The sequence below is a fragment of the Lepidochelys olivacea genome (assembly GCF_965140295.1).
Source record: "Lepidochelys olivacea isolate rLepOli2 genome assembly, chromosome: 2".
Lineage (NCBI taxonomy): Eukaryota > Metazoa > Chordata > Testudines > Cheloniidae > Lepidochelys > Lepidochelys olivacea.
In genome coordinates, this window is record NC_140412.1 from 161,836,851 (window position 1) to 161,851,245 (window position 14,395).

At 41.3% G+C, this 14,395-nt stretch overlaps 1 protein-coding gene across 3 annotated transcripts in view; it reads left to right on the forward strand.

Annotated features, from left to right (window-relative positions):
- TMEM245 (transmembrane protein 245) overlaps positions 1 to 14,395 on the forward strand; it is a 120,320-nt gene that overhangs the window by 17,354 nt on the left and 88,571 nt on the right. For all 3 annotated transcript variants that reach the window (XM_084620643.1, XM_084620645.1, XM_084620644.1), the window contains exons 4-5: positions 315 to 425; positions 3,788 to 3,988. In XM_084620643.1, the coding sequence (XP_084476769.1) occupies positions 315 to 425; positions 3,788 to 3,988 (312 nt within the window). The remainder of the gene's footprint in view (positions 1 to 314; positions 426 to 3,787; positions 3,989 to 14,395) is intronic.

The following is a 14,395-nucleotide window of genomic DNA, read 5'->3' on the forward strand; positions in this document are numbered from 1 at the left end:
TACAGAAATGAAACAGGCATACAAATTGGATAATCACATTCAGTTTCCAATGATATCTTACATTAGCATAAAGTATATCTGTTATGTCATATTCATATTAGAAGCATATTTTCATAAAGAATATGGAGTGAAACGTCGCAAGATGATCATACTGAGTCTACATAATATATGTAACTATTAAAGCGAATATTTATCCATTTCAGTTTCACTGAAGTACAATTTCAATGGATGTTGAGCAACAGAAATAAAAATAGTATTGTGATAAGAATAACCTCTTCCCAACTCTTTACTTATTTGTGTATTTATTTTTATAGGAACAGAACTTCCTGGTCAAATGATTTCCATTGCTGCTTCTACAATTGCCATGGCAATATCTATCACAGGATATGAGTCAAATAATGAGCAACATTCACCCCAACCCTCAGGTGACTGAACACTCTGTAAGAAAATATTTGGATTTGTTCTAGAAACATGAACCAAGAGGAAACTAGAAACAAATTTTAAAACATTCTCTGACCCACAAATTACCACACTTATCCCTGTAAAGTTGGTGTTCCTGGTTTAAAAGTTGTTTAAAGACAGCAGTATTAACATGTAAATGACTATTTTAAATACAATTTTTATGACCTAGTCATTTAAACTGTTACCTGCAGAGGCAGAAGTGGTGTCTGAGAGAAATTTTCTTTCATAATTAGTGTTCTATGAAAAGAGCTTTTTCTTAGTGGATTTCCTGCTGTACTTATTTCTTTCCCTTGATATCTTCATGGTAGCAAGAAAAAGTTAGGCTTCATGCCTGTGTGGAGGCAGCCTTGAACAAGCTTTGTAATGTCAGACTTTGTGGACAGTACTGTGGAGGCAAAAGACTTCCTTTTGTACTCCTGCTCAACAATGGCTTAAGACTAAAATGTTTTTTCTTGCAGTTAGTTTAATTCAGCATGTAGTTTCAAAGACCGTGTGTCTGGCTTCTGTTGCAAGTAACCTGTGTAAGCAGCAATTTGAGAAGATGAAGGTTCAATAAGGATATTTGGGGGTGGAAAGCCTCTTGGGTCATCGGCGAAAGATCACTATAAAGACAAAATAGGCCTTTGATGGAATAATAGTCCTCCAGAGCTCTCTGGAAACTAAAATGTTCCATCAGCATCTGAGGATGAACTGTCAAAACAGGCCCAGCGACCTGACAGGACTGGAGTGCCCTAATCTCAAACTTGAACATCCTAAATAAAAAATAAAATTCAAGCTACTGCAAAAATAAGTGAGTTTAAAAAACATGATCTTGGTTTCAACACACAAATAGTGCTCCATATGATAGGACATACAGATCAGTGTGAGGTTATTTCAAGCACACAGCATTAATAACATTTTTTCTATCTAAAGATTGGATTCATTGAGGTTAAAAAGCTACTTCCACCTCCAGATAGTAACTGATGTGCAGCAGTCTAACTACATCTTACTCAGACAGATGGATACACAAGTGTATTCACATACACATTTACGAATTTAAGTGTTCCAATACAAATAGTACTCAAACAAGATTTAGGTTTGAAACGTTTAGCAACACACTCATTTTTAAAATAAAAAAGGCAATCTTTCTGCTCTCATAGTATTTCATGCTGTTCCAAGTGAAACTAACCTCTTCACTCAGACTAGCATGCTAAAATTTCAAAGATAAGCACTTCTTCACATAATACATTGGAAAAAATGTCCAGAGAGATCTCTTGAAATTTCAGGTTGGAGCAATATGGCTATAGCTGTATTCTTTTCTTTTGCAGCTGTTTCCCTTGAGTGTGGGGTGTAGTGTCTTTTGCTTTGCTCGCCCCCTTGTGGCACTCCCCTCTTTCCCCTGCCCACCCCCCCAAAAAAAAACAAAAAAAGTATGAAGCCTGGAAGTATAAGAGAAGTGATTTAGCTAGATTTTGGATGGTCTGCTGATGAACTAGGGCCTGGTTTTCCTGCATGATCATAAATGTTCATCGGGTAATGTCAATCCCAGTTAGTGATGATATGTGCAAAATCAGGTTTGAAGATAACCAAGAACCCTGCTGGTATTTTTTTCATCAACTAAAACAAGGCACCTCGTGTTAATAAAACTTAATAAAATCGATTCCCAACACCTCTGAGGCCAGGTTCTGTTGAACACTGAGTTAGGGGTTGAAGATAGAACCGTGTAATGGGTAGACTAGTGTAGGTTGCAGTTTTGTTGCCTGACTCTTATGCAGATGTCTACAACCAGAAGAGCCACCTGCAAATTTCACTGACAGTAGGATCTGTCTATATAAAGTAGGGCTGCAGATTTGTTACAGCATTTTTATCAAAAATCATGGAACATTTATGATAACCTTAGTAAAAGTCACAGATTTTGTCTGTGTGGTGGAATTTTTTTTGTTTTTTGTTTTTTTTTTTAATTAAAAAAAATGCTGATACAAATGAGGAGGAGGGCTACTGCAGAGCAAGCCCACCCCACGCTCCTCCTGAGGTTCGGCCCAGCTCCCCACTCTGGCCATTGCGACCTGGTGCAGGGAGTTGCAGTGCCGTTCAGGTTTGGCCCAGCCACCCTTTCACTGACAGCATTGAGACCCCCTGTACCAGGTCACAACAGCCAGAGTTGGGAGCTGGGCCCAGCCTTGTGGGACAGAAACCACTACTGTGGAGTGAGTTTAATAAAACTATGGACACAAAGACAAATCACGGACAAATGGGAAAATCACAGTATCCGTGACATTTTTCCAACCATGACAAACCTGCAGTCCTGATTCCAGAATTGTCCCTCTGAAGATTAGAATGTCTGTTGTGCCATCATGAAGTGATGGATATTGTTATAATCATGGTTGAGAGCTTTTTTTTTTGTTTGTTTGTTCAGAATATTACCAATCAACACTGGGATTCACAGTCTGTTACCATCTGGTTTTTAAGTTTTTGGCCATTTTGGGCTGTTTTACATACTTGAGTTTACAGATCACACGTGTGTGAAAGCTACTAGTTTATCTCTAAAAGTCAAAGAACAAAATTGAGCCACACGAATGCATTTGTAGAATATTAATACATATTTTTACAGTAAGTCTCTTTGGGGTGGAGTAATGAAATGCATTCTAATTTTCTGTAAACTGGGATTTTGATTAGAATGAAATATTATACACTGGTTAAGTAATTGGCACTTAAATTTTAATGTTTAATGTGTTCATCTTTTAGCTAGTAAGCTAGTGAAGATGAAGCTTAAACATTTAGTGTCATCTTAGTCATAAAATGACATTAGTTATCTACTAATTTTTAAAGTTGTTTGCTTTCTTTATGGTATTGTTTCCAAGGATATTAAAGTATGACATGCAAAGTAATATAATTGAGATCACTGCATGAATATTGTATAATTTTAGTATGATCATATCTGAAAAGAACACCACACGTTATACTTAAATGATTTGTAAGATGGAAGCGTTCACTTCAAAGTATACTGTGTGCGCTTTGAAGTTAGGACTTTGATTTAAAAATAGCCTGGAGCATGCATTTGGATGTTATTGAACTCATAGCCAAAATACATTATTCATCTTTGCCATAAGGATAATACAGTAAATTCTTCTCATTTTGTAGCTGACAATATAGTATACTTCTTAGATTTTGTTTTCCTCTGGAAAACGTAACACGTTCTCTATTTTTGTTGGGTTATTTGGTGAAGTAGGATTGCACTGCTATGCATTTAGCTGTTAAGACCTTAGGGTAAATGTTGGTGAGTACTAGGCAACCTCCTTCAGTTCAGCAGTAGAAATTAATGTGATAACTTCTACTTCTTTTCTAGAAACAGCAGAAAGTGGGCAACTCTCTCAAGACTCATCCTCTTCGTCCACTTCCGGTGGCAGACACAGGCCTGAGATTGGAGCTTTTCTTAGAAAGAAGAAAACCAGTGATATCTACTTCGTTACACTTGTATGGGCCATTGTCATAGTTCAAATCTGGCTGAACCTCTGGATTGTGCAGTTATTGCCAGTGCCTGTTGCAGGTCATTGTCTAGTTCTTAATAATGCTAGTTAAAATATTACGTACAACACTATTGGATTTTTAGAACTTCTTATTTATGGTTGCACTTAAATACGGATGCTTCATTTGCCTATCGTCAGCCTATTATGAAAATACTATGTGTGGTTGTAGCACGGATTCACTTAATTTATGATTATAAGCAGTTACAGAATGTCTATTGTAGTATCTGGCTAACTTGATATTTCTTAAAAAGAAATTAATAATTAAGAGAGAACATGCTTCTCTGCTGCCTTCATCTCTTAATCAGACAATTCAATGGTAGGTTTGTGTTTCAGTATATTTTGTGGACAGCCATTTTCAGAAATGTGGCCTATTACCAAGAATGATCTTCCTCCAGCACCCAAATGTTTCATGCTTGATACATACATTGGAGAAGAAAAGTAGTTTATAGCTTCCTGTTTTAAAAATAGTCAAAATCAGATATCTTCCAGAGCATTAAGAAACTCCACAGTGAACAGTTATGGAATAACTTTCCCATGAGGGAATTTTTTTCCTAACGCTTGTAAGTTACGGTGAGCTTTTGCAGTATGAATGTTATTCCTTTTAGAAATGGATAGATCACATCCAGTGTAACTGTAGATGTTCTTATAAGTTTGACCCTATGCCATTTAACATTTTTCACAATGACATGGATGAAAACAAAGTAGAGATCGGGGGAATGATAAGTCATGAAGCCGACAAGTCACTGATCCAGAGTTTCAGTTTTGTTTTATAACATTCGTATTTCCAATCAGTATAAAGTTATTCTGTTTATTTTTAAAAAACCCTTCCTTTGACAGCCCGGTGGTTCTAGTTTACCCCTATAAAACATAATGATTCACTGTTCTAGATTTGGCTCAGTTTATAATTGCGCTGCCCCCTTTATGACTTAATAAAACTAATAGATAAGGCAGAAGGGACCATTGTGAAAGGAAAAAATGTTCTTGCATTATAGGAAAAGATATTCCTATAGAAAGGGCTTGATTTTCCCAGAGTAGAGAAGGCTGTGACTAAATGCTACTCCATGTTTCAGAAATGTCTTGGTACTGTTAACACTTCCCATTCGGTTCACTTAAACTTCAGAAGAATGATGTTATCTTAGAATTACTTTGTTCCTGGTGGTGGGAATTTTTTTAATAAAAACATAGAAGGGAAAGAAGAATTTTAGTTTAAAAGTTAAACAGAAGACCAGTCGTGAAACATCTGAAACTTAAGTGCAGCATATGTGTGAAAATAAGCTGTCTCTTCTATTAATTTGTTCCCTTGTTCTTCTGTTTTTTTCCCTTTTTATTCTACCCCTGTTGCAGCTCATATTCACTTCCTTTATACTGTTTTAACTTTCTTGCTATGCCTTGTGGATAGCTATTTTTCCTCTTTCCCTAATTTGGATTCTTCTGCTTTCACTAGATTTAATTCTTTTCTGTATTAACAAGGTATGACTGCTATATCACAAATATGCCTGGAGCTTTCTGATATGCTTTTGTCAGTTGTTTTAGGAACTAATGTTTGGGTTTTTTTTTTTTTTTTTGTAAAATTTAGCGTTTTGGAATGTGTGGAATATATTTTTTTATTTTTGGACCTTTACTGGTACTTCAGTCTTGCAAGAGACTTAATTGTTAATGCAGTACACAAATTTGCCACATGGTGGAGCCAATAGTAAGTAAAAGCAAAGCTTGGAAAAGTTGTAAAATACATTACTCTATTTGTGAGCAAGAGCATAAGCTTACAGAAATGGTTTACAGATAAGTCTTTTGTTGAACTTTGATAAACTCCCTGTAGACATTAAAATTTGACCTTTAGGGCAATGACATTTTGTGTATCTAGATATTTCCAAAAGAAGGCATGTTGTGAATGTTGAGGGTTTATTTTTTGTAGTGTTTGTCAATAGATACTGCATCTAATTTGGAGGAGTTTTTGAATGAACATTATAAGAGTTTTATTAAATATTAACATGATTTGTTAGACTATTAAATTTCAATACTGTTCCAGTGAATAAGGTTTCTAATGTTGTTGCATAGGGGGCTGTGTTGCTACCTATTTCCTTTTAGGATACTGATTTCAACACAACCATTGTTTACCTCAGGATTTTGGTTTGGTGGGTTAAGTGAACAAATTTGAACAAATCTTAGCATTCACTTTTAATTGATCCATTTTATGACATTCAGCATTGCTGCCTTGTGGCAAAACTAATCTACAATAAGAAATAGTCCACAGATGACGACTTGATTTTTTAAAAAAAATTGTACTTCAATTTTTGTAAATTAATGGTTCCTGAATGTCAGTCACAGCAATGGGTTGGGTTTTTAAATGGGGTGTTAAATGCAAAAAACTGTTTAATGCAGTGTTGAGGCTACAAAGTGAATTAATCAGGAAATGCAGAAGTTTTAAGATTCATATATCAATATTAACTCACATGGTATAATTTTTAAAAGTACTTAATATAAGCAGAGACTAAGTACGAATCACTTGATCTACAATGTGAATTAACATTCTGTGGGAACATAAATTTTTGCACTATTTGATGTGCATTATTTTAAATTGCCAAATTAAAATTTTACTTGCATGAATTTTTGATTCTTCTTCGAGTGATGTCCCTTATGTGTGCTCCACTGTAGGTGCGGCCTAGGATTGGAGATTATCAGTGCCTGTCGGACCGCACGTGTGCTCCTCCCCCATCTTGCGCCAGGAGCTCGTAGATAGATAAAGTATCTACGTGTGCATGTAGATAGATAAAGTATAAAAAATATAGCCCTGTGGTCCCCAGTTCCTTCTCTACTGCCTTTGGTCTGGGACAGAATCCACAACAGAGCTCGCTTCTCCTTTTGCTCAGTTAGGTAGTGCCTTGCCTGTTACTTTTTAGTGTAGTTTAGTAGTTATTTCCTCCCTTTTCATCCTCTCCCTATTTTTTTTAAAAAATCGCTTTTATGCCTTCCTAGCTTTTTTTGTTTCCTGCTTCCTGACCAGGAAGTTTTTTTCCCTCACCTGTATGCCTTTATCTCCCATGTTTAAGAGGTGCGTTTCCTGCTGGCTTGTCTTCCCGGTAATAGATGGTCATCCACAGGGCATTTGTGCCTGAGAGAGGGACATGTCCTGCAAAAGCGTACTCACTGCCACAACCTCACTACCAGGGTCAGAAAAGGCTGGGACATTCAGTTCCAACTTCTCATGGAGAAATCTCTGCGTCCTGCATCTGACGCTGGCCTGGATGCTTTCCCTGCACGGCTCTCTCACGCCACTAGATTGTTCACCGATCCTCCTTCGCCATGCCCTTCTGAAAGAAAATATTTTCTTTTCTGCACTAAAAATAAAGAAATGAGCTCCCTCATCACCCTCTGAGACACTGCCTGCCAGAACATCATTTCCTGCAAGGTCGATTGCCTGATATCCTTGGAGAGGGGACTGCTCCAGGGCCTGTCCGAGTACCTCCGGTACTGGAGCTAAGGAAAGGTCTAAAGACCCTATCTGGGCAGACCTGCAGCCCTCTGCACCATGTATTAGTGCTGGGGACAGAGACTCAAGACCTTCAAGAACAGTGCCAACCGTCGTGACCAAACCAGCTGTGCGTATTGTGCTGCCAGTGTCCATTTCAGCACCGAGCAAGTCCTATTCACCAGGCAAGCCTTCCACACCATCTACTGGCTGCTCAGGAGAATGCATCTCTCCCTCAGCACTGATTACATGTCAGTACTGACAATGCTCCTTCCTTCTCCCCAAGAGTTCCGATATGCCAAGGACTACCTATCTCTGGTGTGCCAGAGTCACCACTGCTTAGGCATGACCTCCCTCCGCTTCAGTCTCTCTCTTTCTGGACTCTCACTGTTCTTCCCTTTCTCCTCCAAGGACGGCACCCCGTTTTCCCAGCGACAGAGGAGGGTGAGGAGTACTCTATCCCACCCTCATACTTGAGATAGGCACAAAAGACTTCCTCTATGCATCCTCACTCTCCACAAGCAGACCAGGGCCCTGATATCGACCGTCATGGATGCAACCCCATGTGCTGCACCCTCAACATTGGCCTTACTGGGATCCTTGGACCATGTACAGAGCACCGTTTGGGAAACCTCTGGTGAAGCAAAGCTGGAGGCCTACATTTTTGCCTTCTCTGTTGGTCTCTGGACCACAAGAGGCTGAACCTCTCCCTGTAGCAGCTAAGGAGGAAGTACAGGAGGAGGAAATTCTACCACCACTCCACTTCTTTCCCCGATGAGGCTATCATGCCTCCACCTCCTGCTGCTGACTGTAAACATTTCCAGGAGTTGTTTTTCAGGATTCCTTTGGAGGAGGTGAAAGATCAACAACATAAGCTGCTTGGCATCCTGCACACATTTTCCTCCTCCAAAATAACTATGAGGACCTTCTCTATCCTGCCAAAGTGCTCTGGCAGACTCCAGCGTCCATCCCAGCAACCTGCAATGGGTGGACAAAAGATATGTTCCCACAAAAGACTTGGAATTTTTTTTCTCAACTCACCCCAAATTCCTTAGTCATCAAGAAAAAGGATGCCAATTCCTCGACCCACCTGTCATGACAGACTGGAAGCGACTGGATCTGTGTGGCCTCCAATTCTGAATATCCAATTACGAGGCTCTCATGGCTAAGACTGTACCTCAGCTACTCTAAATTACAGGAACTCTGCCAAGATAACAAAAAAAGAACAACTCCAGGTGCTCGTATCCGAAGGACGCCTCTTGGCCCATAGAGCTTTACAAGCCTCTTTGGATTCCACAGATACTGCTGCCTGTTCCATTGTGACTGAGATTGGCATCATGGCTGCACATCTCTGGCCTTCCTAAGGAGGTACAAACCACTGTCTAAGACCTAGCCTGAGGGCCCCAAATTATTTGTGGAGCGTACACTCCCTTCAGGACTCACGGTGGGTGGGATTGCAGGGGAAGTTGATATTTCCTTGGGCGTCTCTTCGACAGTAGAGCGTAAATGCCGAGGGAGCAATGAGTTGCTTACATACGCTCCCGATTTGGCACTATGATACTCGGTGCTGTCAGCAGAAGTCCCCTACCAAGTACAGACATAAGACTCCTCAAGGGGCTACCTCTCACACACCTTCAACCAAACAACAATTTTGAAGGTGAGCTTGTGACCCTGAGAAGCCTCCCCCTGTACCAGTCACATCAACCATCTCCAGCATCCTACCAGTTTGGCAACCACTTAGCCCCTTTCTTTCCATCGTGAGGGCTAATTGCCTTGGACAAGTGGATTGGAGAGATCAAGGAAGGATGTTCCATCCCTCTTCAGTGATCCTTCTCGTGAGCCCATTCTTAAAATGATTGGGGTTATTCACGAGCTCCATTTGTGTCTATTTGTCAGCCATCATGACCTTTCACTACCAGACAGACAGACACTGTCTTCACCCACCTGCTCAGGAAACATTTCCTGAAGGACTTACAAAATCTTTATCCTCACGTATAGGATCCAATCCCAGCTTGGGACACCAGCCTCGTCCTACACTGTACTAGACCTCCATTTTAACCAATGGCAACATGGTCCTATGTTCATTTATCTATGTAAACAGCATTTCTTGTTGCTATCACCTCTGCTCGACCGGTTGGCAAAATTGGAGCTCTCTTATGGTATACCTCCTGTACACAGTTTTTCATAAAGACATGGTTACATGACATCCTCATCCCAAATTTTTACTCAAGGTACCATTCTCTTTCCATCTAAATTGCTTTCCCTGCTTCTTTCCAAAGCTGCACAGCAATCAAGCGGAGGCAACATTGCATCATCATCGATCGATTTTGAGGATAATCTCTACAACAAATTTGCGTATGGGTCCTGAGATGACTCGAGTCTGATCCTGGAACCACAGGTCCGCCTGCAGTAGGTACAGACATTTTTGTTTTTTTTTTGTCCCCCTCCGGTCCCCCCCCCCGGCCCCTTCCTTCCTTCTCTCAATCTCTCTCTTCAGCTTTGAGGGCAAGGCGCTTCTCCCCGAAGCGGACCACGGCCTGATGGAGGATGTGGTGCTATTGAGGTTGGTTAGTGGTTTGCTCCTCCTAGCTTGTGATCTGCACATCAGTTTTCTTGAGATATACTTTGTGTCTCTGTAGTGTTTCCTCTGACCATCACAGGATCTCTGACCATGGGCGAGCTGAGAGTAGAGCACTTGTTTTGGGAGGCGAGAGTCTGGCATCCCTGCCCAATGTCCAGACCAGCGGAGTTGGTGTATGAGGATCATTGCTTCAATGCTGGTGACATTGGCTTCGGTGATGATGCTGGTGTTAGTGCAGCGATCTTACCACTTGATGCTAAGGAGGCATCGTTGATGGTACCTCTCCAGACTCTTGAGGTGCTGTTAAGTCACCCAGATTTAGCATCCATAAAGGAGTGTAGGAATAACAGTTGCCTTATAGACCCGGATCTTGGTGTCCTGCTGTAGGTCACGGTTCGTGAAAACATGGAGCAATTTCTCAAAGGAAGCACTTGCACACTGGATCCTGTGCTGGAGCTCACTGTTGATTTTTGCATGTTGAGAAAGTTTGGCTATTGAGGTAGTAGAAGTAGTATTCTATTGTTTCCAAAGTCGTAGTGATTCGTGGTGGGTCATATGCAAGGCCTGAAGCAGGCTGATGGAAAACTTTAGTCTTCTCAATATTGAGTGAGAGTCCTACTCTTCAGTAAGCTTGTGCAAAAATATCACGTGTGGACTGAAGGTCATTCTCAGTGTATGTGAGGGTGGCACAGTCATCAGCATACTGAAGGTCAGTAATGGATGCCCTGAGGACTTCAAGCGGAGAAGTCGAAGATTAAAAACCCGCCCATCCATTCTGTATTTAATGTCAATTCCATTGGGGAGGAGGTTTTTAACAAGGACCAAAATGACTGCTAAATTGATGGAGAACAGGGTTGGGCAATAACGCATCCTTGCTTAATCCCAGTTTTGATGATGAAAGGGTCCATCTCCAAGCCATTACCACCGTTCTCTGTAGTCATCTGATCACCAAAAATCCTTAGGACCTTAATAAATTTTGGAGGTCAGCCAAAACTGGCCAGCACCTTCCACAAGGCTTCGAAATTGACTGAGTCGAAGGCCTTTGTCAAATTGATGAAGGCCGTGTATGGGTCCTGATTTTGCTCCTGAGACTTTTTCCTGGATTTGGTGGGAAATGAAGATCATGTCAGTTGTCCTGCAGGATGGTCTAAAACTGTAGAGATTCTGGCAATATTTCCTCAGCAAAGCAAAGTCATCGGTTTAAGAGGATACGGGCGAGAATTTTCACTGCTGTAGATAGCAAGGCGGTGCATCAGTAATTTCCACATTCCGATTTATCATCTTTCTTAAAGATTGCCTGAAAAAAGATCCTCCTGTCATGCTTTATCAGCATAAAGTTTAATCTCCTTGGTCTTTTTTTACCACCACTTGTTTTTGATGTTGTGGGTTTTCCTTTGGGCTTTGGACTTGGTTGCTTGTATGACTCTTCCTTCTGCTTGTGTAATGTCTTTTTGCCATATGCGATGAGCTTTTTTTTCCTGTCAAGCAGGCCCTGAATCTCAGCATCATTCTCATCAAACCAATCTTGGTGATCATGGGTGACATAGCTGATGGTCTCAGCACGTGCCGAAAGAATGGCAGCCTTTAATCTCTTCCAGAAATTTTCATTATCGTCGTCAGCTGTAGGTATAGTGGAGACCCTGCTGAAGTTTGTCCTGACTCACTATGTGTTGAAGGGACTTGATGCTGAATTTCTTTTACTGATTTTGCCTGTTTACGATCCCTTGAAGCGATCTGGAAATTCATGATAGATTTAACAAAGCCATGGTCTGTCCAACAGTCATTGGTTTCATGCATGACCCTTGTGATGCAGACATCCTTCCGATCTTGAGCTCTGACAATAACATGGTCGAGAAGGTGCCAGTGCTTGGACCGAGAGTGTCTCCAGGTGGTCTTATACTTCTCACTTTGTCTAAAGATGGTGTTTGTGATGACCAGGCAATGTTCTATGCATTTTCTCAGGAGGAGAATGCTGTTGGAATTGGCCTTTCCTACTCCTCCTTTTCTGATAGTGCCATTCCAGAGGTCTAATTCATACCCGATTCTAGCATTAAAATCTTTGAGGAGAATGATCTTGTTCTCCTTGGGAATATTGGTCAAGATCTATATAGAATTGTTCCTTGATATACTTGTCAACATAGAGTGTTGGAGCCCATGCACTGATGACAGCAGCAGGCTGGTTGTTGCTGAGCTTAAGATGAAGAGTCATAAGATGTTTGTTGATTCCTTCAGGAAGTTCTGTAAGCTGACTGACACTTATTCTTAATAGCAGAACCGACACCATGAGTGCCCCTGTTCTCTGCAGATTTTTCTTTCCAGAAAAAGGTGTAGCCTTCACCACCTCCTGTCAGTTGACCTTCATCTAGGCACCTTGTCTCACTCAGGGCGGTGACGTCAGTGTTTATATCTCACATGTTCTCTGGCGACAATAGCAGTTCTTTCTGGTCATACATTATTTTTATCATTATTTTTATCAGCATGCGAACATTACATGTAGCAAAATTCACTGTCTTTTTATAGTTCCAACTGCAGGCAGAGTGATCCCACTGGATGCGGTAATCCAGCCAGGAGTGGGTGAGACAGCCTAGGTTTAGGGCATCTTTTCTAGTCTTCTCCCCATGTGTGTTGATCAGAGGGGATCCTAAAGAGGACTGCTCAGTTGCGATAGCTGCTGCCAAATTACACACGTCTCAGTCCAGGTGCCAGACGACCATCCAGCTACCACCACCTACCTATAGATTCATGGTGAGGGACTGCCCAATTCACTAATCCTGTCCCCATCACCTGTCACCGCAGGGCTTGGAAGGTTGGAAAGATGTTATTTCCTGTGGTAGAAGCTTGCATGTGATTTCTTTTAATGTGGGGAAGCTGGTATGCCTACAGCAAATGTACGATCATGACAAGGTGGAGGTCTGGGGCCTAGTGGCAGGGAAAGTCCAAGTTGACTAGAGCGCTCCAACTTCAGCCTTCATCTGCTTTCACAACCATTGAGATCCGAAGACCCTCTTCCACCTGATCTACTGTTGAGGACTTGGTGGATTGGACTGTGCTTTGTCTGGGACCTCTCCTCAGACCTGCTCACCTTTGGAGACCCTACCAGGAAAATGAAGCCCCCGACAACATAGCTCTGAGGATCATTGGAACACTCAAGCTCCTTCACCACAACAAGGTGGCGGTCCCTGAAGAGGCAACATTGCACACCCTGAATGTCAGATGAGCATTAGCTTTCTACATGGACAGAACAAAATCTTTCCATAAATCACCATGCTTATTCTTAACAGCCGAAAGATAAAGGTGTGGCCATCTCTAAGCAACGCCTTTCCAAGTTGATCTTGCAGTATATGCAATTGTCCTACAAACTACATAATTGATGATCTCCTCCTGGAACTAGAGCATATTCCATCCACTAGTTCTTCACCTTGATTGCCTTTCTCAATAGTGTCTCGACTGACATTTGAAAGTGGCCACATGGGCATCAGTGGACGCTTTTAGCTATCACAATGCCGTTACTCAGGACGTTGCAGCAGATGCTCTGCTCGGACACGCTGTCCTATCATCTGCAGTAAATGTCAGTCCGAAGCTCCAGCCTTCCAATTAGGGGCCCTGCTTTCTAATCACCTAAATGGAGCCCCCTTAGGGACATCACTTGAAGAAGAGGAAGGTTACTCACCCTGTGCAGTAACTGAGGTTCTTCAAAATATGTGTGCTCCACTACCTTCTCTCCTCCCCTCTGCTTTGGAGCTGAAACAAGCTCTGCAGCAGAGAAGGAACTAGGCAGGTGGTCGGACGCACAGTGCTATACATATCCTGCTCATGGCATGAGATGCGGGAGGTATGCATGTGTGGTTCGACAGGCACTGCTGGTGAAGGTTTCTGATCTGAGGTGCAGGGGATGCTGCTGCACCTACAGTGGAGCACCCATAAGGGGACACATCTTGAAAAATGTCAGTTACTGCAAAAGATGAGTAACCTCTTTTTTTTCCCCCTAATCCTCTTGTTTTATAAGAGAAACATGGGGTGTTGCAGCTGATATTTGATGTAACTGAGTAAGAGGAATATTGAAGATTTTGAAGAGCTATGAACTCGTTTTGGAGTTGTAGAATTGTATGTCTGTGGTTTTTTCCCCTGCCACTCTATTAGTTTTAAAATTTATTTTGTAAAAGAAAAACATGGCACTCACACTATGGAGTTACAGAACTCTGTAGTACAAGTCATAATTAAGTAAAATCATAAGCAGAATTTTTTATTGCACGTTAACTGAAGTGATCATTTTTTCGCTGAACTGTAATTTTACATTTTTTTTTCTAATTTACCTAGCAGCCTAGAGACATATTTGATGTTACAAATCAGCTGTGTGCACAATATATGCTTACTGATTTA